The sequence below is a fragment of the Lepus europaeus genome, chromosome 4 (assembly GCF_033115175.1).
Source record: "Lepus europaeus isolate LE1 chromosome 4, mLepTim1.pri, whole genome shotgun sequence".
NCBI classification, from domain to species: domain Eukaryota; kingdom Metazoa; phylum Chordata; class Mammalia; order Lagomorpha; family Leporidae; genus Lepus; species Lepus europaeus.
In genome coordinates, this window is record NC_084830.1 from 34,022,358 (window position 1) to 34,045,611 (window position 23,254).

At 38.3% G+C, this 23,254-nt stretch overlaps 1 protein-coding gene across 1 annotated transcript; it reads left to right on the forward strand.

The window, feature by feature from the left end:
* The first annotated feature begins 11,962 nt into the window (after positions 1-11,962).
* On the forward strand, positions 11,963-14,479 carry LOC133757576 (eukaryotic translation initiation factor 5-like). The gene is given in 3 exon segments (XM_062188103.1): positions 11,963-12,121; positions 12,123-12,338; positions 12,662-14,479. Coding segments are annotated over 3 exon segments (1,290 nt in total). The 5' UTR covers positions 11,963-12,062; the 3' UTR covers positions 13,677-14,479.
* Positions 14,480-23,254: the final 8,775 nt, after the last annotated feature.

Genomic DNA, 23,254 nt, shown 5'->3' on the forward strand with positions numbered 1-23,254 from the left:
CTGACACTAAGTAACTGCTCAGTAAGCATTAGTTGTCATTATACCTGTTATTTGCCAAATCTCTATTGTACGTTCTGAGTATCTAGGGACAAAAAACACAGCCATTGTCTGCTCACAATCTGGCAAATGAGATCCTAAGTCAATAATTGTAACAGAGTATGACAATTGTGATGACAGAAGTGTGTGTAGATGGTGTTTAGTTGAAGGTAACAATTCACAGTCAATTTTCTTCCAAACCAATAGGAACAGTGTGTTCTCATTTAGGACATAGATCTCTAATATTCTGCCTGAGAGACAAAAACAGATATGCTTCTGAGTAAATGGAGCTGTGTGGCCCAGCAGATGGAGTGAAGCAAGTCTGTATTCAGTCCTTCTCTCTGCTTTTCATTAATTAAACACTTTAGCATCTTGAGCTTCGTTATCAGTAATCACCCTAGGCTCTTGTCATGGGTTGCCAAGGCTATGGAAGCCTTTTGAGTTTGTAGACTCAGATTTTATTTAGACAAGGTCATAGTCAAAGCGGAAGTTCTCTCCTCTCTTCAGAGAAAGGTACCTCCTTCTTTGATGGCCCGTTCTTTCCACTGGGATCTCACTCGCTGAGATCTTTCAGTTAGTTTTTATTTTTTGCCAGAGTGTTTTGGCTTTCCATGCCTAAAATACTCTCATGGGCTCTTCAGCCAGATCCGAATGCCTTAAGGGCTGATTCTGAGGCCAGAGTGCTATTTAGGACATCTGCCATTCTATGAGTCTGCTGTGTGTCCCACTTCCCATGTTGGATTGTTCTCTCCTTTTTGATTCTACCAGTTAGTATTAGCAGACACTAGTCTTGTTTGTGTGATCCCTTTGACTCTTAATCCTTCCATATGATCAATTATGAATTGAAGTTGATCACTTTGACTAGTGAGATGGCATTGGTACATGCCACCTTGATGGGATTGAATTGGAATCCCCTGGCACGTTTCTAACTCAGCAAGTCCGATTGAGCTTCATTTTCTTTGCAAAATGTACATGAGTTTACCTGTTTGATTGCTGGGAGATATTCATTCTATACCTGGCCATGGAAGTTGTGTGGAAACTACTGTGATTATCAGCTAAGAGTGAAAAAAAGCAAAGAAACTATCAGCAGAGAGAAGTAATTATTTCTTAATTTAAATAAGGCCTCATCTCTCTAAAAACTAACTTCAATATTTTAGTATCCTTACTTAATGGAGGTTCAAATCACACAAATGACTATTGAAGAAATAAAATAGTTAACAGAAAACAATCATTAAAATTGACAAAATAATTATTTTTAAAAGTTTAATTATTGCAATAAACAGTGCTGGAACAATTAGATAGCCACATGCAAAAAATGAGCCTAAACCTAAACTTAACACCCTTCACAAAAATTATTTCAAAGTGGATCACAGACCTACATGTAAAATATCAAATTATAAAATCTATAAGAAAACATAGGAAAAAAATTTGGATGACTTTAGATTTGATGATGACTTTTGACTTGCAACAGCAAAGTTATAATCAATGAAAGAAGGGATTGATAAATACAAGGTAACTAACATTTAAATTTTCTGCTCTACAAAAAATACTTCATTCAAGAGAATGAAAAGATATGGCACAGACAGGCGAAAAATATTTGCAGATATTTGCAGGCCTATCAGATAAAGTACTGTTATCCAAAATATACAAAGAACTCTTAAAACTCAATGAAGGGGCCTGTGCTGTGGAATAGCAGGTAAAGCCACCTCCTGCGGTGCTGGCATCCCATATGGATGCTGGTTTGAATGCCATCTGCTCCACTTCCAATCTGGTTCTCTGCTATGGCTTGGGAAACCAGTAAAATATGGTCCAAGTCCTTGGACTCCTGCACCCTCGTGGGAGACCTGGAAGAAGCTCCTTGCTTCCAATCAACTCAGCTCTGGCCATTGCAGCCATCTAAGTAGTGAACCAGAGGATGGAAGACCTCACTCTCTTTCTTTCTCTCTCTCTACCTCTACCTCTCTGTAACTCTGCCTTTCAAATAAATAAATAAATCTTAAAAAAAAAAAAAACTCAATGAGAACCCAATTAGAAATGGGCCAATGATCTGAAAAGACATCAAAGAAGCTACACAACTGGCAAATAAACATATGAAAAGATAATATACTTCACATGTAATCAGGGAAATGCTAATTAAAACAAAAAATGTATAACTACCTGTTAGAATAGTCAAAATCTAAAACACTGGTAATACCAAATGCTGATGCGAATGTGGAGCAGCAGGGATTCTCATTCATTGCTGGTGGGAATGAAATGTGTTACAACCACCTTGAAGCCAGTTTGGTAGTGATACAAAACTAACTGTACTCTTGCCATATAACCCAGCAATCATGCTCCTGGTTATTTACCCAAAGGAAATCAAAAGCATATGTTCACACAAAAACCTGTACATGGATGTTGGTAATAGTTTTATTCATAATTGTGAAAACTTGGAAGCAACACTTACTTTCCTCAGTAGATAACTGGATAAACTCATATATTCCGATTATGGAATTTCCTTCATTATTAAAATGAGCCATCAAACCATGGAAAAACACAGAGGAAAGTTAAAAAATGCATATTACGAAGTGAAAGAATCCAGTTTGAATTCATGCAGACTGTATGATTCCAACTATCTGACATTCTTGAAAGAGAAAAAACTTTGGAATAAATTAAAAGATTGGTAGCTGCCATGGGTTGAAAGCAAGGAGAGAGAAATAGGAGGTGTACAGAGGATTTTCAGGGCAATGAAACTATGATACCCTAATGGTAGATACATGTCATTATACATTACCCAAACTCAGATAATATACAACACCAAGAGTGAATCCTTAATGTACATTATGGCCCCTGGGTGATAATTATGTTTCATCAGTTGTAACAAACATATTACTCTGAGGAGAGGAGGGTGGAGATGATGGGAGAGGCTGTGCACGTGACCATGCAAGTTGTGTACACTATATCTCTGTTCTTTCTTTTGTTGTGAACACAAAACTTCTCTGAAAAAATAGTCTATAAAAAACAAAAATCTGAAAAATATGTGATTAATGTATTTGCCAATCCTTGATATAGATATAAAAGGGTGACTATTGAAAGAATATTTCCCAAAGTGTTTTACTTAAAACACAAGTCCTGATAACCTCAAGTAATGAGGATTTTTTTTTGTTCAAACAGCTTTGAAAAATTCTTGGTTAAATTTTATACCTTCCTAAGATAATAAATGTCTCTATGGAGGGGCGGGGTATGTAACATTTCCCTAGTGTATGTGACCATCACCTGCCCCGTGTGTATTTGTGTTTGTGTATGCATTTACTTTTACCCAACTTAGAACTCATTTTGAAAAACAATGTTTAAGCTTTTTAAACACTGTATAATACTTAAATAAGTCTGCTGCATTGCCTTTTACAGGCATCCTGTGGATTCTCTGAAGTTCAAAAATGTAATATCATGCCAGACACAAGTGTGTTCTTCACAATTCATGGAACTTAAAGGAGTTCTAGGGATTTTCCCTTTGAACTGCCTACAGCGAATTCATAATAAGCATCTTAAAAATATTTTAAAGGAAACTTTCTCAAAGCATCAGATTAACACTTTGAAATAAGAATAAAAGCAAATAATACTAAAGGAAAAATGAGTTGAAATCCATTACAAATATTTACCCCTAAACAGTTTTTCATCTCAGATTTGAGAGAATTCTTCTTTGTGAATTAATAAAGGCTAACTCTAAGCTGATTCAAATTCATTGTATAAATTACTTTCAGGTACTGCTTGTACAAGGTTCACAGCCAAAAACAGGGGCTACCCATGCCACAAAGGCAAGGATTTGCTGATTGAAATGCATTCTTTTGAAAAAGAATGAAGGAAAAAGCAAAGGCTAAGACTAGCTTCCAGAACATTCATATGAATTCATGGGTTTAAAGTGCCAATCAAAAGCCCACATGGGAATTTTTTTTTCACTCTTGGTCTCCTTGGGAATAAGGAAACACACTTTGGATAGATACCTATGAATGTGAATTTGTATATCCATGCAAAACCCAAATTACAAATACAAATTAACATTTCTAAAGCATGTGAACTGTTTTGTGGCAAGACCAACTCTATGCTGGAAAGCAGTATGTCTGATTCGCTGTCCTGGGCTGTGAGGGAGTCATGGGGCCTGAGGGATTCATCTATCCTAGGGCTTTGTAACTAAAGCAGTTGGCAGTCCTGTTTTTACATGGTGATTTGGGGATAACCATTCAGTTTTTAATGGAGAGTAAAAATAGATTTAATAAAATCAATAGAACCTGTAATTATGCAATTTAAAGATGTTTAAAACTACACAGTCTCTGATTGTATTTTTCTCATTTGCTCCTTCAAACAAAATTTGACCTGTCAAGCTAACAGTTCCATGTATGCTGAATTACAGAGGAGGTGAAATCATCCCAGAGTACAGAACTTAGAACGCAGTCTTGGTGAGAATTAAAAGAGGATCTAGAGACTGCCCTTTAATTTCTCATTTACTTTGAATTTGTCTTCAAAACGGCAGTATTAATTTGGAAAACTGTGTTCTACTCTTTCTTTACATTATTGAGAATCTATGATTTTTAAAATACTTAATATTCTAATTACAAAGGCACTCTCCCCTTTTTAAGAGCAGGTAATTGGTTGTTCATATTTCACTTAATCGCTTAGGAGTATTTTATGAGAAAAAATAGTTAGAAGTATAATTTCATACTTATTTGTTCACCAATACTATACTCCTTTTCTAGTTGTTCCAAGCTATGTTCTTGTAACAGCTAAAAAGTGAACTTTATCTGAGTCCTATGCCCTACCCCACATCTTATGATGTAGAGTTATTCTTAGTATTCTCATTTTGTAGGTGAGACAATTTAGATGAGCAGGTTGTAAGAAATTCATTCAGGGTTGTCTAGCCTGGGTGGAGCAGAGTTTTGATTTGAATTTGGGTGCTTTGTCCCTGGAGCCTGTGGTCTTGGTCATCATGCTATGGGCCTCTCTAATGCATACAGTAAAGATTCATTCTGAAATCTTAAGGAATCAGAGTTCAGAATTAATCTAACCAAGCCACACACAATGATTGCTCCCCTCCTCAAGATGCCATACTCTTGGCTGAATTTTAAAATATGAACTTCCAAATGTTTCAAACTGTGGTAACCATTTAAGTGCTTTCTTACCCCACGGCTATCTTGAAGGGGGTAGGATTCATTAGGATATGTAGATGCCACTGAATTTGTAAGATACCAGTTTCATTATACTGTGGTCCTACTTCATATGTCATAATCAACATGATAAATTGACAAATTTTGACAAACTAGCTTTTCTGTTAATGCTAGAAGGGAGAGGCAGAAGAAGAAAACATGGAGCACTACCTTGATTTCAGTTAGGTTAAGTTTTTCTGGCATACTATTCTCAATAATGAAGACAGGAAAATATTTTAATGGTATGCACAATCAGGTGGATGAATAATTAAAGTAATACCCACGAAGAATACAGTTGCAGCTTACATGCCTGGATATACAATAGACAAACTGGCCAGAGTGAGTTCTGCTTCACTCCTTCCCTTTCTGTTGGTTCCCAGAATTTTCATGAAGGTTCTCATCCTAGACCTCTTATCTTCTCTCAACAGGAGAAATGCTCTTTGGTAAACCAATGAGACCCTGTTTAATTGAGCCCTGCACTCTCTACCACCTGGTTCAAGACACCATTGTTTCTTGTTGATTGCCATTAGTCAGCCTGTGCCCCATCCATACCCCTCTTCTAATCAGTCTCTACTTCCTGTGGTTCTTACTCCCATTGAATAGACATTCAGGGTCCCACAGAGCTCTCATGACATTCTGCACAGCTTTTATATAAGTGATTTCATGCCTTTGAATGTAAAAGTTGGGTTTCTCTATTATCTGCACTGCTTCACTCTGAGTTTGAGAACTGTCTTTGTAACTCACATTGTAAGAGCAGAGCTGCAGAAGTATTTATTGGCAAAGTTAAATGAAGATGCCTGCTACAAAATTAACCAGTGCAAAGCCCCCCATTATATTTGATATTTTTATCTCTAGGGAAGAAAGCAATGTTTCATCTTGATAATTCTGATTTATTCAGGGAGTATTTCTTCCTAAATATTTGGCAGACATTGCTATTTGTCTCCTGATATTCATTTTCTGCTGAGCAATAGGCATACCTCTGGGCTATAATCCCCAGCTTCTCCTGCAGCTATGAGTTATAACAGGAAATTGCCCTTCAGGACTTCCAAAAAGGCCGACTGGAAGCAATAAGCTAGTAAGTGAGCTCTTTGGATTTTCCCCCTTTTGGGGAAGTAGGTGTGATAACTGCAGCTCTGGAAGCTATCATGAAGCATGAAATAACTTTGAAGATATAAAGACTTGATAAAAGATGCCTGGGTCATTGATATACATGGACAGACTTGCTCCTAGACTTTCTATGCTTGTATTTCTTTAAAATGATAATGAAATACAATTTTATATAATCTTTTTAAAATAAATTTTATATTATCTTTTTAAAATACATTTTATATTGTCTTTCTTTTTGTCTTAATTTTGTCTGTAGACAACTTCATTTCTTTTTTTTAAATTTTTTTGACAGGCAGAGTGGACAGTGAGAGAGAGAGAGACAGAGAGAAAGGTCTTCCTTTACCTTTGGTTCACCCTCCAATGGCCACTGCGGCTGGCACACTGTGCTGATCTGAAGCCAGGAGCCAGGTGCTTCTCCTGGTCTCCCATGGGGTTGCAGGGCCCAAGCACTTGGGCCATCCTCCACTGACTTCCGGGGCCATAGCAGAGAGCTGGCCTGGAAGAGGGGCAACCGGGAGAGAGTCTGGTGCCCCAACCGGGACTAGAACCCGGTGTGCGGGTGCCGCAGGCGGAGGATTAGCCTATTGAGCCACGGCGCCGGCCGACAACTTCATTTCTAACTGGTAGAATATTCACTTAAACTAACTTTCTATCAAATGTTAATGGCACAGCAAAATAAAAATCCTAATAGGAATATAGGAATTTAGTAATATTACCAAAACCTTTCTAAAAGAACTAAATATTATTCTTCAAGATTTTAATCTAATTTAGGGTGACAAAGAGGTAAATTGTGACTCAAAGTTGTTGTCATCAACTAATTAGAGGATGTGAGGGAAACATTTATAATCTGTCAACGTGGCTAGGCTGAACTACATTTTTCAGAATTCCCTTTGCTCGGTTTCCAGAGAGTGGAGAACAAGGGGGATCCTTGCAGGATGTTTTGAATACACAAAGAAGGCCTCAGGTAGAGTGCAGTGTGCACCACACTGTGTCATGTGGCTGGGTCACCTATTAGTATAGGCAGCAGCCCACAACTGGATCTTTCTCCCTCTGGATTATCCTTTAGCTTCTTGGAATTCTGGGAAAGCTGTGTTATGTTTAACTCTTTATGACAAAGGCTCAAATTTCTGCTGACACCCACACTGTCAAGATCAGAGGTGACAGGAACCACCACTGGTTTCAGTCTTTCCTTGTAGGCTTATGTTTACAGATTTCAGCTTTTCTTAATATCCTCCATTTTTACCTCCATCTCCCCCCTCCCCCCATGAATGGATTTCAAGATCCAACATCAGAAACAAACAACTTGCACAGACAACTTAATCAGTTACCACAATTGTGGAAGGTCAAATCCTGTGACAAATCTCTTCATATTATGATGTCAAACCAAAACTCTTAAGTCCCAAGGCTCTCTGTAATAAAAGGTTTACTGAGTCATTACGGATGCTGTCCAGGAAAAGAGCTAATTTCTGAAATAGGTTTCCACAAACAACCAGCAGCTAGGCCGGATGCCAGTTGGAAACCTGGCTGTCAGACCTGGAAGTAAGAGTATTTTTATAAAATTTGGGGAAGAAAAATGTACCTTCACTGGCTATAGATTAGAGGGGTGGGATTATATGAAGTGTGTGAAAGCTTTAAGATAAGAGGATGGTCAATAATGAGAAATTTCTTTTGCTTCTGGACTGGTTGCAGCTAATACTCTGGAAAGTTTAGAAATATTTTGGTTGGCTTCATCTGCAGCTGTACCTGATTAATTTTCCTTATCTCTTCCCCTTTCCATTATCTAATGCTTATAAGAAGATTTGGATATCTCAGGAATTTTTTTTTATCAACGGATTCCCCTTGTAGCTCTACTTTTTCTGATTGCATCCTGCCTGATGAAAAGTACCCTTCCAGTAGTTTTAAATCAAACAGGTGAACTAATTAAGGGTGGGATGCCAAAAATATATATATATATATATGGACAAAATTAGAAGAGGTTTCTTATGTGTTCATAATCTTCCTATATGATTAACTGCTTTACAATTATTTAATAATATATATTAAATATATTAATATTAAACAAATTCAAGACAGTGTTGTATATATTAAAGTGATGAGCAATGGGTTTAGTTCTTGCCAACATGAAATTTATTGTTCTGGGAGCTAGGGATACAGTAATGTAAGAACAAAAAAACTATTCCTGTCCTCATGGAGTTTATTTTCTGGTTGGTTGAGGCAATCAATAAACACACATACACATAAATATACATATGTACTTATGTATATTTTATATGTATATTTTATGTAAGAAAATAAAGAAAGACCAAGCAAATGCAATAACCTTTATATTGCATGGTAATTTAGAGACAGTTTATGCAAAGTACCTAACCCAAGGTAGACCCTGCCCAAAATGTAGTTATTGTTTTTATTAGGATTGTGGCAAGGGATAAAATGAGGGAAGAAAATGTGATTTTAAAATTCACAGAAGTGGCCAGTGCTATGCTTAGTGGGCAAAGCCGCTGCCTGCAGTTCTGGCATCCCATATGGGCTCCAATTTGAGACCTGGCTGCTCCACTTCCAATCCAGCTCTGTGCTGTGGCCTGGGAAGGCAGTGGAAGATGGCCCAAGTCCTTGGGCCCCTGCACCCAAGTGGGAGACCCAGAAGAAGCTCCTGGCTCCTGGCTTTGGATCTCTGCATCTACAGCCATTGTGGCCATCTAGGGAGTAAACCAGTGGATAGAAGACCCCTCTCTCCCTCTCTCCCTCTCTCCCTCTCTCTCTCTTTCTCTCTGCCTCTGTCTCTTCCTCTAACTCTGCCTTTCAAATAAATAAATAAATCTTTAAAAAATAAAATAAGATTCATGGAAAAGGAATCATTAGAATTTGAGAACTGATTATTGATATTTAGGGGAGGACAGGATAATGGAATTTGAACTCTGGCCTCTAGAATACGAAGAACTTAAACAAAAATGAATAGATCTCCATAATGATAAGAAAATGAATGAAAAACTTCATGGGTGAGAAGGACCAAGCAAAATTAGTAGATGAAAATTGTAGTCATTTTTGTTGAGAAGGACTATTGCCAGTCTATGTGATCCCATTATCCTCTGATTCTCGGATGGTACCTCTGCTGGTTTCTGGTAGGACTATGAAGGAAATAAACTAGGCTGCCTGGGAGTATGTTTAGGCTCAGCTGGATCAAGGACAATTTTGGCTAATGGCACATTTATGTGGGGTAGGAGATGGGCACCAAAATTTGTCTGCTGTGGAAATTCCCTGAAGTAACCGCACACCCCTAATATTGCCATCCCCAATTCTCCTTAATTATCAAGTATAAAATATAGGAAGAAACCAGTTCCAAAGAAATAACTGAACAGGAGGTGCCATGTTGTTAGGAGTGTTAAAGAGAAAATTCAGCAATTAACAAGGCCAAGTAAGATATGATGTACTTCATTTCAGCAGGATGGTCTATAAATAATAATTGCACCTTAAATAATTGTACAACCAGCAAGTCCTGGATCTTTCTTGTATGATGAGAAGTGATGCAGGCTGCAGAATTAGTGAGCACTAGAAGGAGTAGGAAGGCTGGCATAGCACTGGGTAGAGATGGTAAATACTATAGCAAACCAAAAATGATCACAATGACCTAAAATGACTACAGAGGGTTTTTTTTGTTTTTTTTTTTTTGTTTTTTTTTTTTTTTTGTTCAACTGCCTGAGTGAGACATCATCAGTTAAATTGACAATTTGCTTAGATTAGGTGGAGACCAATTCTTTAGCTTTCTGTTGGTGTAGTACAGATGTTCTGGTAGCATTTCCTTTTAGAAGAAAAATTATGAAAATGTTAAGATAAGACAAAGAAATCTTTTGCTTGGTGCACTGAGAAAGTACATAATTTACACAACTATTCAGAATAGAAGGTGTTGAGATTTAGGCAAAAACTTTTTTTTTTAACCCAGTATATACCTTAAATGTAAAAGATTCTGATATCTCATTTTGGAAGATAAGTTATTGAAGAACTAACACAGTTGAAAGCTGGAAATGATTTGGAATTACATTTCTCACTGTGGACTCCAAGATGGCAGAATAGAGAGGGAGTTTACTGCTCTAATCTAGGGGAAGATTTTTTTTTTTTTTTAAAGTGGAGAGAGTGCAATCTCAGGGAAGAGTTAGGGAGAAAATGGCAGAGGAAACTCTATGCAAATTAGAGGGATACTGTGGATCTACATGGAGGGAGCAGACACACACCATGAGAACCTCAGCACCAGCTTTGGAGAGTGAGGTGAGACCAGACAGCAGCAGCTCAAGCCACTGGTGATAAAGCTCCAGGAAGAGCCTGGTATGAGTCCAGCTTAGAGACCAGCAGAGGAGTCTGTTTCTGTCAACCTAGAGGAAAAACAAAAACAAAAACAAAAAAAACATGGACACATTTCTCTCTCCCCAGCAACCTGGCACTGGCACCCTGTAACTAGCTGAGAAGGTTCTGGAGCCGTTTTGGACATATATAACAGCAGAGCCAGCTTGTGTCTGCACTCTGAGCAACCAAAAGGAGACACCTGAGTCTGGCTGGAAGCACTGACAGCAGGCTGGTTGCTCATGACTGTGGTAGCTTTGTGTGATGGGAAAGTGTGAAAATGCTGCAGCTGCATGGGAGGGTGCAGGGTGTGGCTAGGTCTCTAAGCAGTCACTGTGGGTGGCTCCACACACTCAGGGCTCCCTGATTGCCTGGTAAGGGTCATTGCTGTGGCTTCCATGCTCACATTGAGGACTGCATGGGTCCTTTGTGTAGTTCTTTTGGCAGTACAGATGAATATTGCACCCACTGGGGCTAGCACCTGGCCTTGGACTCCTTGGAGGAGAGGAGGTGAGCATAATACACTCCTCTCTGATGAAACACACCTCTCTGATAAAAAATAAAAAAGTGGATTTACCATGCCCAACTTGGATTTAGACTCACAGCTGACTTCTCATCAGAAACCCTACAGGCTAGAAGGGAATGCTGAGACTAAGTCTTAAGAGAAAAAACTGTCAACCCAGAATATTGTACCCTGCAAAGCTCTCGGTAATGAAGATGAAATAAAGACTTTCCATGAGAGACAGAAATTGAAAGAATTTGTTACCACTCATCCAGCCTTACAAAAGATGTTTAAGGATGTGCTACACACAGAAACATGGTCATCACCATGAAAGAAAGTGAAGGCAGAAAATCTCCCAGTAAAAGTACAAAGAAATTCAGAAGTAAATAATAAGCGTATTTGTGGAAAAACGGCAGATACAAGTCATATGTAGTCACCTTGGATGTAAATGGCCTTAGCTCTCTGGTTAAAAGATACAGATTAGTCAGAGCGAGAACATTCCAGAGGTCGCCGCTCTGCGCTGCCTGACCGCAATTCTGTCGCTGGGACAGCCCCTCCCACTGCTCAGCCGCGGCACCTGGCCCGGCCGCTCCCTGCGCTGGCTCCGCCGCCTCCGCCGCCCCGGACCGGACTCGGGTTGAAACGCGCCTCACTTCATCCCAGTCCCAGGCGAGCAGCGTTGGGTTTATGTCTTTATTTGACAAAAACGAGCTGTTGCGCAGCCATTGGTACCTGTATTGGGGACACATAGCATACAAGCAAGAAGCTTGCAGCCTCCGTGGCGAAAATTTTTTCATGTCAGAGACCTGCTGTCGTTTATGTCATCCCTGCTTCTCCAGACAGAAGATACCAAAAAGTTGCAATCAAAGATCTCTTCATCTTATTGATAAAGCCATTAATAAGCCAAAATGTCTGTCAACGTCAACCGCAGCGTGTCAGACCAGTTCTATCGCTACAAGATGCCCCGTGATTGCCAAGCTTGAGGGCAAAGGAAATGGAATCAAGACAGTTATAGTCAACATGGTTGACGTTGCAAAGGCGCTTAATCGGCCTCTAACGTATCCCACCAAATATTTTGGTTGTGAGCTGGGAGCACAGACCCAGTTTGATGTTAAGAATGACCGTTACATTGTCAATGGATCTCATGAGGCGAATAAGCTGCAAGACATGTTGGATGGATTCACAACAGGAGCCACTGTGCACTTGCTCCTCATGTGGGATCTCTGTCCTTAATGTGCTGTACATTGTGATTTAATGCTATAACTAGTACTCAAACAGTATGTTTCACTTTGTGTTTCTATGTGGGTGCAAACTGTTGAAATCTTTATACTAAATTGATCTTCTGTATATAAAGAGAATTGAAAATGAATCTTGATGCAAATGGAAGGGGAGAGGGAGCGGGAGAGGGGAGGGTTGCGGGTGGGAGGGAAGTTATGGGGAGGGGGAAGCCATTGTAATCCATAAGCTGTACACTGGAAATTTATATTCATTAAATAAAAGTTAAAAAAAAAAAATTTGTTCTCTGTCCTGAGTGTGAGAACCCTGAAACAGATCTGCATGTCAATCCGAAGAAGCAAACAATAGGTAATTCTTGTAAAGCCTGTGGCTATTGAGGCATGCTTGACACACGTCATAAACTCTGCACGTTCATTCTCAAAAACCCACCTGAGAATAGTAACAGTGGCACAGGAAAGAAAGAGAAGGAAAAGAAGGACAGGAAGGGCAAAGACAAGGAAAATGGTTCAGTATCCAGCAGTGAAACACCACCGCCGCCACCACCAAGTGAAATCAGTCCTCCCCCACATGCTGTGGAAGAGGAGGAGGATGATGACTGGGGAGAGGATACAACTGAGGAAGCTCAGAGGCGCAGAATGGATGAAATCAGTGACCATGCAAAAGTGCTGACACTCAGTGACGACTTGGAGAGGACTGTGGAAGAGCGCGTCAACATCCTGTTTGACTTTGTGAAGAAAAAGAAAGAAGAGGGCGTCATTGACTCATCGGACAAGGAAATCGCTGCTCAGGCAGAAAGGCTGGACGTGAAAGCCATGGGCCCTCTTGTTCTGACTGAAGTTCTCTTTAATGAGAACATCAGGGAACAAATTAAGAAATACAGGCGCCATTTTCTAAGATTTTGTCACAACAACAAAAAAGCTCAGTGGTACCTTCTTCATGGTTTGGAGTGTGTGGTAGCAATGCATCAAGCTCAGCTCATCTCCAAGATCCCACACATCTTGAAGGAGATGTACGATGCGGACCTTTTAGAAGAAGAAGTCATCATCAGCTGGTCGGAAAAGGCTTCTAAGAAATACGTCTCAAAAGAACTTGCCAAAGAGATTCGTGTCAAAGCAGAACCATTTATTAAATGGTTGAAGGAGGCAGAGGAGGAGTCTTCTGGTGGTGAAGAAGATGAGGAAGATGAGAACATTGAGGTGGTGTATTCGAAGACTGCCAGTGTACTGAAAGTTGAAACTGTGAAGTCTGACAACAAGGATGACGACATTGATATTGATGCCATTTAAAGGGCCGGATGCGACCTAGCTTACCAGTGTAATGCTGCAACTTTTTCTCCATTATCAGCCAGAAGTGCAACATGTATGTGCAAAAGCTAAAATAGCTTAACATCATGCTACACTTTATACTAAGAAAACTATTACTGTGAGTGATCTGTATTTAAGCCCAATGAGACATCTAGGGAGTCCATACACATCAGTGAGCAGATAGAGTTTGCTTATTTTATAGCATGTTTCTTTTTGAAAAACTAGTGATGGACACATTTGGATCACATTTATACAGTTAACAAAAATTAAGATTTGATTTTGGTCATTCTTAAGATTTTTGGCTCTGAATGACTTTGGCTAAAGTAATTGGCTCCTTTTATAATGTACCATCATTTAACCTGATAGGATTCTTGGAGCCTGTGATACGTTGTTAGGTGCTGAGACCATAATGAGGTCTTCAGAGTGTAAGTGTGTGTATTTGTAATGACTTTATTCAGCCACTAAGAAATACAGTACTTGGAAAGTTTTACCTCTGGTCCCACGGATTGGTGTTTGGTAATGTACGTTTAGGCCGAGGTAGACTGCTGATCAAATGACAGCACAACATCTGAGGAGCAGAAGTGACCTGAGTGTCCTATAAACATTGATTGAGAGCAGGTTTTGAAACTTGAAATTTTGTTTTTCCAGTTTGTGTACAATTTCCCCAAATTGGTAGTCTTTGAAGTCGTGTGCATTGCATGTTGGATGAGCCAGGGAAATGACTACTACATTAACAAATGAGCATTTTATGTGTATGTAGTGGTTGCTTTGTACTAAGAGAACACAAATTCTGAGGTGTGATTTTATTTGGGGGAAACAGGTAAAGGTGCACTTAATCTCTAGCAGAAACTGAGCATAGTTTTTAGCTTTTACCATTATTGTTTAAATTATAACTTCCGAATGCTTAGACATACTGTATATTTTGTTCAGTGTGATTTTTCCCTGAATACTAAGATTGTTCTTTAATGCCTTTTCCACTTGAACCACATAGCTTATGCTTTCTAGATTTTGGTTGCTAGCTTGCCAAAATAAGTGTTACTGTGTTTCAAACTTGATTTTTGTTTTTCTTATTTTAAAAATAAGGTTAAAAGCATATTTCTAAGTCGAAGCCTCTATTTTGGTGTAAGACTTGGGATATTTTTTACTTCACATTGAATCTAGGCAGACACCCGAGAGGTCTGTGACGCTGGTTCTGAGTGCGGGTGATTGGGGCCTCTGCCGGCCCTGCAGGGCTTCGGGTTTGGACCTGTGAGATAATTCCTTGCCCAGTTAGCTAATGTAAACTCACTTGATCCGAGTTCTGACTATATTTGAGTAATCATCTTCAAGATGGAAAATTGTTCTGTTTATTCCTTTCTGCAAAAAGTGCACTGTGGGAACTGGGAGTCCGTATGGTTAAGCTCATTTGGAGGATTTTCACAGTGTTTCCTTATTTCCTTGTGACCCATCTCATAGATTGAGACTTTAACAAATGTATGTAAAAAAATTTTTCACATTGAAATTATACAGACATTTGATAAAATAAAACCTTGTTAGCTTGATATTTTAAGGAACTGAAACCTAGCAATCTTATTTGAGAGAGTTTATTTACAACTGCCTTTGGTAGATTCTGATGAGAGTGGAACAGGAGCCATATACCTGGATGGAATGTGCTGTGTCACACCAAAGAGGGGAGTTTTGCAAATGCATATGTCGCCTAGGTTTCAAATTCTGCTGTACGGCCAGTTTGCTTTCATCAACTGAAATACCCATAGGAGATCCTGGTGACCTAAGCTAAGCTGCACTCAACAGTGTTAAGCTAATGAGGTTCCGTTACAGAGCTTTTTACTTTTGACCTGAAGGGAAATATGTTTAAGGCTTCTCAACACTAAAGAGAAAATTTGGGCTTGGACTAATGTTCAGTCTGGTGCCAAATTTCCAGTGGAATTCAGATTCGCATAATCTATTGAATTTTATTCATGGAGGGTATCCTAATAGTGATCCTTCACTGCTCTATTGAACTGTCTTAAAATTTCCTGTTCCAAACAGCTACGTTACTTGATTAAAACAATTAAAATTAAAAAAAAAATACAGACTAGCTGAATGGATTAACAAACAAACAAGACCCATCTATTTGTTTCCTACAAGAAACACATCTAACCAACAAAGATACCTGCAGACTGAAAGTAAAAGGATAGAAAAAGATATTCCATGCTAACAGAAACCAAAAAAGAGCTAGTGTAGCCATCCTAATATCCAACAAAATAGGCTTTAACACAAAAACTGTTAAAAGTGACAAAGAAGAACACTATGTAATGATTAAGGAATCAATTCAACAGGGAGATGTGACTGTAACAAATGTATATGTACCTAATTACAGGGCACCTGGCTATTTAAAAGAAAAGTTAATGGATCTAAAGGGAGACATAGACTTCAATACAATAGTAATGGGGGACTTTGATACCCCACTTTCAACAATGGACAGATCAACCAGACAGAAAAATCAGCAAAGAAACATCAGAGTTAATCAACACTATAGAACAAATGGACCAAATGGATATCTATAGAATGTTTTATCCTACAGTTTCAGAATAAACACTTTTCTCACCAGTATGTGGAACATTCTCCAGGACAGACCAATGCTAACCATAAAACAATTCTCAGCAAATTCAAAAAAATTAGAAATCATATCATGCATCTTCTCTGACCACCATGGAATAAAGCTCGAAATCAACAACTCAAGATTCTCTAGAACATATACAAACACATGGAGACTGAATAGCATGCTCCTGAATGAACAGTGGATCATAGAAGAAATCAAAAGAGAATTCTAAAAATTTCTGGAAACAAACGAAGATGACAACACAACATATCAAAACTGATGCTATACAGCAAAAGCAGTGTTAAAAGTTTATAGCAATTAGTGCCTACATCAAGAAATTGGAAGGCACCAAATAAATGAGCTATCAGTGCATCTCAAGGATCTAGAAAAACAGTAGCAAACCAAACCCAAAACCAGTAGGAGAAAAATAATTAAATTAGGGAAGAAATAAAATTGAAACAAAAAATTACAAAACATCAGCAAAATGAAGAGCTGGTTTTTGAGGAAACAAACAAAATTGACACACCATTGACCCAACTGACTCAACTAACAAAAAAAAAAAAAAAAGGGAGGGAGAGAAGACCCAAATCAATAAAATTGGATATGAAAAAGGAAATATAACCACAGACACCATAGACATAAAATGAATCATCAAAAGTTACTACAAATAGCTGTATTCTGGGAAACCTAGGAGAAATGGATAGATTCCTGGACACATGCAACCTACCTAAATTGAGCCATGAAGACATATAAAACCCAAACAGATCAACAACCAAGACAGAAATTAAATCAGTAATGAAGAATATCAAAATAAACAAAAGCCCAGGACTGGCTTCACTGCTAAATTCTACTAGACATTTAAAGAACTAATTCCAATTCTTCTCAAGCTATTCAAAACAACTGAAATGTAGGAAATCCTCTAAAACTCCTTCCAGGAAGCCATTATCACCTTATTTCCTAAACCTGAAAAAGATACAACAAAGAAAGAGAACTAAAGACCAGTTTCCCTGGTGAACATAGACACAAAAGTTCTCAACAAAATACTAGCCAATTGAATCCAACAACACATCAGAAAGATCACTCAACCAGACCAAGTGGGATTTATCCCTGGTATTCATGAATGGTTCAACATTTGCAAATCAATCAATATGATACACTGTATTAATCAGCTGAAAGACAAAAACCATATGATTATCTTTATGGATGCATAGAAAGCATTTGAAAAAACACAACATCCTTTCATGATAAAACACTTAAGCAAATTGGGTATAAATGGGACATTCCACAAGATATTCAAGGCAAACCCACAGCGAGCATCTTATTGAATGGGGAAAAGTTGCAAGCATTCCCACTAAGATCCAGAATCAGAGAAGGATACTCACTCTCACCATTGCTATTTAATATAGTCCTAGAAGTTTTAGCCAGAGCCATTAGGTTAAAAAAAAATCAAAGGGATACAAAATGGAAATGAAGAAGTCAAATTATCCCTATTTGCAGGTCACATGATTCTATATATAAGAGATCCAAAAGACTCCACTAAGAGGCTATTGGAACTCAGAAAAGAGTTTGGTAAAGTATCAGGATACAAAATTAACACAAAAAAATCAATAGCCTTTGTATACAAAGACAATGCCACTGTTGAAAATAACTTTTCTTTATTTTTAAAAAGATTTACTTATTTATTTGAAAGTCAGAGTTACACAGAGAGAGAAGGAGAGGCAGAGAGAGAGAGAGAGAGAGACAGAAAGGTCTTCCATCTGCTGGTTCATTCCCTAGATGGCTACAATGGCCAGAACTGTGCCAATTTGAAGCCAGGAGCTTCCTCTGGGTCTCCCACACACTACAAAGGCCTGAGAACTTGGGCCATCTTCTACTGCCTTCCCAAGCCATAGCAGAGAGCTGGATCAGAAGTAGAGCAGCTGGGACTTGAACCAGCGCCAATATGAGATGCCGGTACTGCAGGTGGTGGCTTTACCCACTACACCACAGTACTGGCCCCAAGAAAGAACTTCTAAGATCAATACCATTCACAGTAGCTGCAAAAATTAAGTACCTTAGAATAATTTAACCAAGGACATCAAAGATCTCTATGATGAGAATTACAAAACATTGAAGACAGAAATAGAAGACCAAAAAAAAAAAAAAAGGAAAAATTGTCCATGTTCACTGACTGGAAGAATCAATATCATCAAAATGTCCTTACTACTGAAAGCAATTTACAGATTTAATGCTATACCCATCAAATATCAAGGACATTCTAAGATATACAAAAAAATGATGCTGAAACTCTTAAGGAATCAAAGGAAACCCTGAATTGCTAAAGAAATCCTATACAACAAAAACAGCCATAGGCATCACAATACCAGGCTTTAAGACATAGGTTTAGGACAGTTATAATCAAAACAGGTACTGTCGTAAAAACAGACGGATAGACCTATGGAACAGAATAAAATGCCAGAAATCAACCCATGTACCCACAACTAACATATCTTTGACAAAGGAGCTAAAATCAATCCCTGGAGCAAAGAGTCTCTTCAATACATGGTACTGGGAAAACTGAATCTCTGCATGCAGAACTGTGAAGCAAGACCCCTATCTTACACCTTACACAAAAATCCACTCAAAATGGATCAAAGACCTAAATTTATGAACTAATACAATCAAATTATTAGAGAATATTGGGGAAACCCTTCAAGACATTGACATAGAGAAACAGTTTTTGGAACAGACCCTACAGGCACAGGTCCTCAGTGAGTTGTATTATGAGAGTTCATTGTAAAACTAGTTCTCAAACACTCTGAGTGCGTGTGTGTGTGTGTGTGCAAATTGTATAAATCTTTACTTAGAGTTGGTCTTCTATGTAAAAAGCTAATTGAAAATGAATCTTAATGGAGAATGGGACTGGCAAGCGAAGAGGGAGGAGGAAGAGCAGTGGGAGTGTGTGTAGGAGGTGGTTATGGTGGGGAGAACAACCATATTCCTAATGTTGTACTTATAAAATTTGTATTCCTTAAAAATAAATTTAAAAAATAATAAAAAAGGGAAAAAAACAAAATTGACAAATGGAATTACATCAAATTGAGAAAGTTCTGCACTGCAAAAGAAATACTCAGCAAAGTGAAGATGCAAGTGACATAATTTAGAAGTTATTTGCAAACTATGCAACTGATAAAGGATTAATATTCAGAATATTTAAAGAGTTCAAAAAACTCAACAACAAAACAAACAACCCAGTTGAGAAATGGGCAAAGGACTTAAATAGACATTTTTCAAAAGAGGAAATCCAAATGGCCAACAGACACACGAAAAAATGGTCAGGATAACTAGCCGAGGGCAATGCAAATCAAAACTGTGATGATATTTCACCTTTACCAACAAAAAACAGATGCTGGGGAGGATGTAGGGAAAATGGTACCCTAATCCACTGTTATTGGAAATGTACACCTATACAGCCACTGTGGAAGACAGTATGGAGTATGGAACAATGCTCACTCATGGGTGCAATTTAATGAGTTATCCTTTCTACTTTGAACTAAGAAGATATTTCTACTATAAATGTATGTGACAGGGAATTAGGAAGTTGAAAACCCAAAAAATCCCCAGAAAACTGGGATTGGTGAGTCATTCTCTGTAAGCCTGATTGTTCACATGATTTAAAAGACAGAACAGAACAATTGGTTTAAATAGCTTTGTGTGCATACTTACATAGAATGAGAGGGTACATATATATATATATATATATATATATATGTGTGTGTTTTTAAACCCATGCATGATTTTTTCATAGTACACATTTATATGAACTATTGAAGCATACTTTGTATAAGTGGATTTCACCGATTTTTGCACCAAAATAAACATGTTTTCTTTCTATGAAATTTTGGAAATAATCTCATATATGCAACATGGAAAGATTGCAAAGTATTGTGTGAGCTGTGACTGACAGTGAATTAATAAACAAGTGAGAATATTTATTGTTCTCATTAGAATCTAGAGGAAATAAAATGTCAAAATGTGAATGCTCCTCTTTTGTCTCATTAAAAACACATGATTATAAAATCTAGGAGTGCAGAGAAGCTTTGAATAGAGGGAATTCAGTGACCAGTGAGGTTTCAACTATTGTTTAGGCAAAAGTGGAATATTTTACTCTGAGTATTTAATGAGAATCTGATGAAGCTCAGGAAAAAAAAAAAACATTGTTTTACACAATTAAATTGCAAGTATAAATGGAATCTCTGTAATTATATCAGTAAGGAGTTGGAGGATTAAACTGAAAACTTTTCAAAATATTAGTAATAGCTTATAATGATTGCGAACTAACTCTGTTCCAGGCATTGTTGTAAACATTTCACATTTAACCGTCTCACAACTATATGAAAGAGATACTGTTACTAATCCCATTTAATACATGGGGTAACAGGCATAGTCAGTCTGTTCAAGCCCAGAATACAACTTCATTCCAAATGATGCTAAAGTCTTTGTGCTTAGTTTCTAGTCTGCATCCAGTCAAGAGTTCAACAGGAAGTAGAGTGTTTTTGTTTGTTTATAATAATTTCAGATCGCATGGGAAGTAGGCTGGTGGAACAGTCCACGAGGAAGAAGAGCTGGTGGAGGGTTGGGGGTGGGGTTTGGGAAGAAACGTGGACTGATGCCTGTTTAATGAGAAGCTGAGAGGCATTATTCTCCTTCTCTCACCATGTTGTCATCAAGTGGAGTCTTCCCTTCAGTTGCTGCCTCCCAGCTTCCTCAGCTCTGCTGTTGCTAAGATGCTTAAATGCGATTTGAAGAAAGGGAAATGTCAAACCCACAGAACAATTTCCATGCCTCCAAATGTAGCTTTCCTGAGGCTCAGTATCTACCTTATTTCTGTTGAAAAAGAATTTTCTTGATGGGATTGTGTTGGAATCCCCTGGCACATTTCTAACTCCACCATTTGGGGCCAGTCTGATTGAGCATGTTCCAAATTGTTCATCTCCTCCCTCTCTTTTTCCACTCTTAGATTTAACAGGGATCACTTTTCAGTTAAAATTTAAACACCTAAGAATAATTTGTTAATTACTGAGTTCAACCAATAGTACTAGAACAACAACAACAACAAATACTAAAAAGGATAAAGTATTACATTGTACATCTAAAGTCAGGACAGGAGCTGATCAGTACCAACGCCATCGCACTAGTCCAAGTGATCAATTTCAGCTCACAATTGATAGCTCTGATAGGTCTAAGAGTCAAAGAGATCACACAAACAAGACAAGTATCTGCTAATACTAACTGATAGAATCAAAAAGGGAGAGAAAGATCCAACATGGGAAGTGGGATACACAGCAGACTCATAGGATGGCAGATGTCCTAAACAACACTCTGGCCTCAGAATCAGCCCTCAAGGCATTCAGATCTGGCTGAAGAGCCCATGAGAGTATAGCAGGCATGGAAAGCCAAGATATCATGGAAAAAAAAAAAAGACCTAAATGAATGATCTCTGTGAGTGAGATCCCAGTGGAAAGAACGGGGCCATCAAAGAAGGAGGTACCCTTCTCCGAAGGGAGGAGAGAACTTCCACTTTGACTATGACCCTATCGGAATAAGATCAAAGTCAGCGAACTCTAAAGGCTTCCATAGCCCTGGCAACTCATGACTAGAGCCTAGGGAGATTACTGACGCCATGAACAGGAGTGTCAAATTGTTAAATCGGCAACAGGAGTCACTGTGTACTTACACCCCATGTGGGATCTGTCCCTAATGTGTCGTCTAAAGCCAAGTGATGCTATAACTAGTACTGAAACAGTATTTTTATACTTTGCGTTTCTGTGTGGACACAAACTGATGAGGTCTTTACTAATTATATACTGATGTGATCTTCTGTATATAAAGAGAATTGGAAATGAAAAAAAAAAACAACCTGGTGTTAAAATGGAAATGGCATAGAAAATTAATTAATTTGAAAAAAAATTATGTAGGATCTCTGTCTTTAATGTGCTGTACATTGCTATTTAATGCTATAATTAGTAATCCAATGGTAGTTTTTTCACTTTATGTTGCTATATGGGCAAAATGTTGAAATCTTTACCTAATATATACTAAACTGATCTTCTGTATACAAAGAGAATTGAAAATGAATCTTTACATGAATGGATGGGGAAAGGGAGCGGGAAAGGGGAGGGTTGCGGGCGGGAGGGAAGTTATGGGAGGGGGGAAGCCATTGTAACCCATAAGCTATACTTTGGAAATTTATATTCATTAAATAAAAGTTTAATAAAAAAAAAAAGAATTTTCTATGGGGTAGGTTTTCCATGATCAGAATATGGTAGGGAGTTCATGGTTAGCCAGTTATACTAAGGTTTCTTTAGAAAGATGCTTTATAATTTTAGAAATTAAAAATGGAAGTGAGGAAATGTTGTCTGCTTTGGTTATCATATTAAGATCTATAGGTGTTGGGGAAAGCACTGTGGCGTAGTGGATAAAGCCGCCGCCTGCAGTGCTGACATCCCATATGGGCACCGGTTAGAGAACCGGCTGTTCCACCTCCAATCCAGCTCTCTTCTGTGACCTAGAAAAACAGTGGAGCATGACCCAGGTCCTTGGGTCCCTGCACCTGCATGGGAAGACTCAGAGGAAGCTCCTGGCTCCTGGCTTCAGATTGGTGCAGCACCGTCTGTTGCGGCAGACTGGGGAGTGAACCAGTGGATAGAAGATCGATGTCTGTCTCTCTCTCTGTCTCTCTCTCTCTCTCTCTCTCTGCCTCTCCTTCTTTCTCTGTGTGACTCTTTCAAATAAATAAGTAAATCTTTGAATAAAAAAAAGATGTGCTGGCTCTTTCCCATAGAATGGTATTTAAATGTGAGTCATAGAAAACAGAGAGGGCTTAGATAATAGAGCCACAAACTTCAAAAGCACTATATTCACTCTGGGTATCTTCTGTTCAGAGTACTTCACATCTATTCTACAGGAATACAATCTTTTGTTTTATTCCAGAGGGACG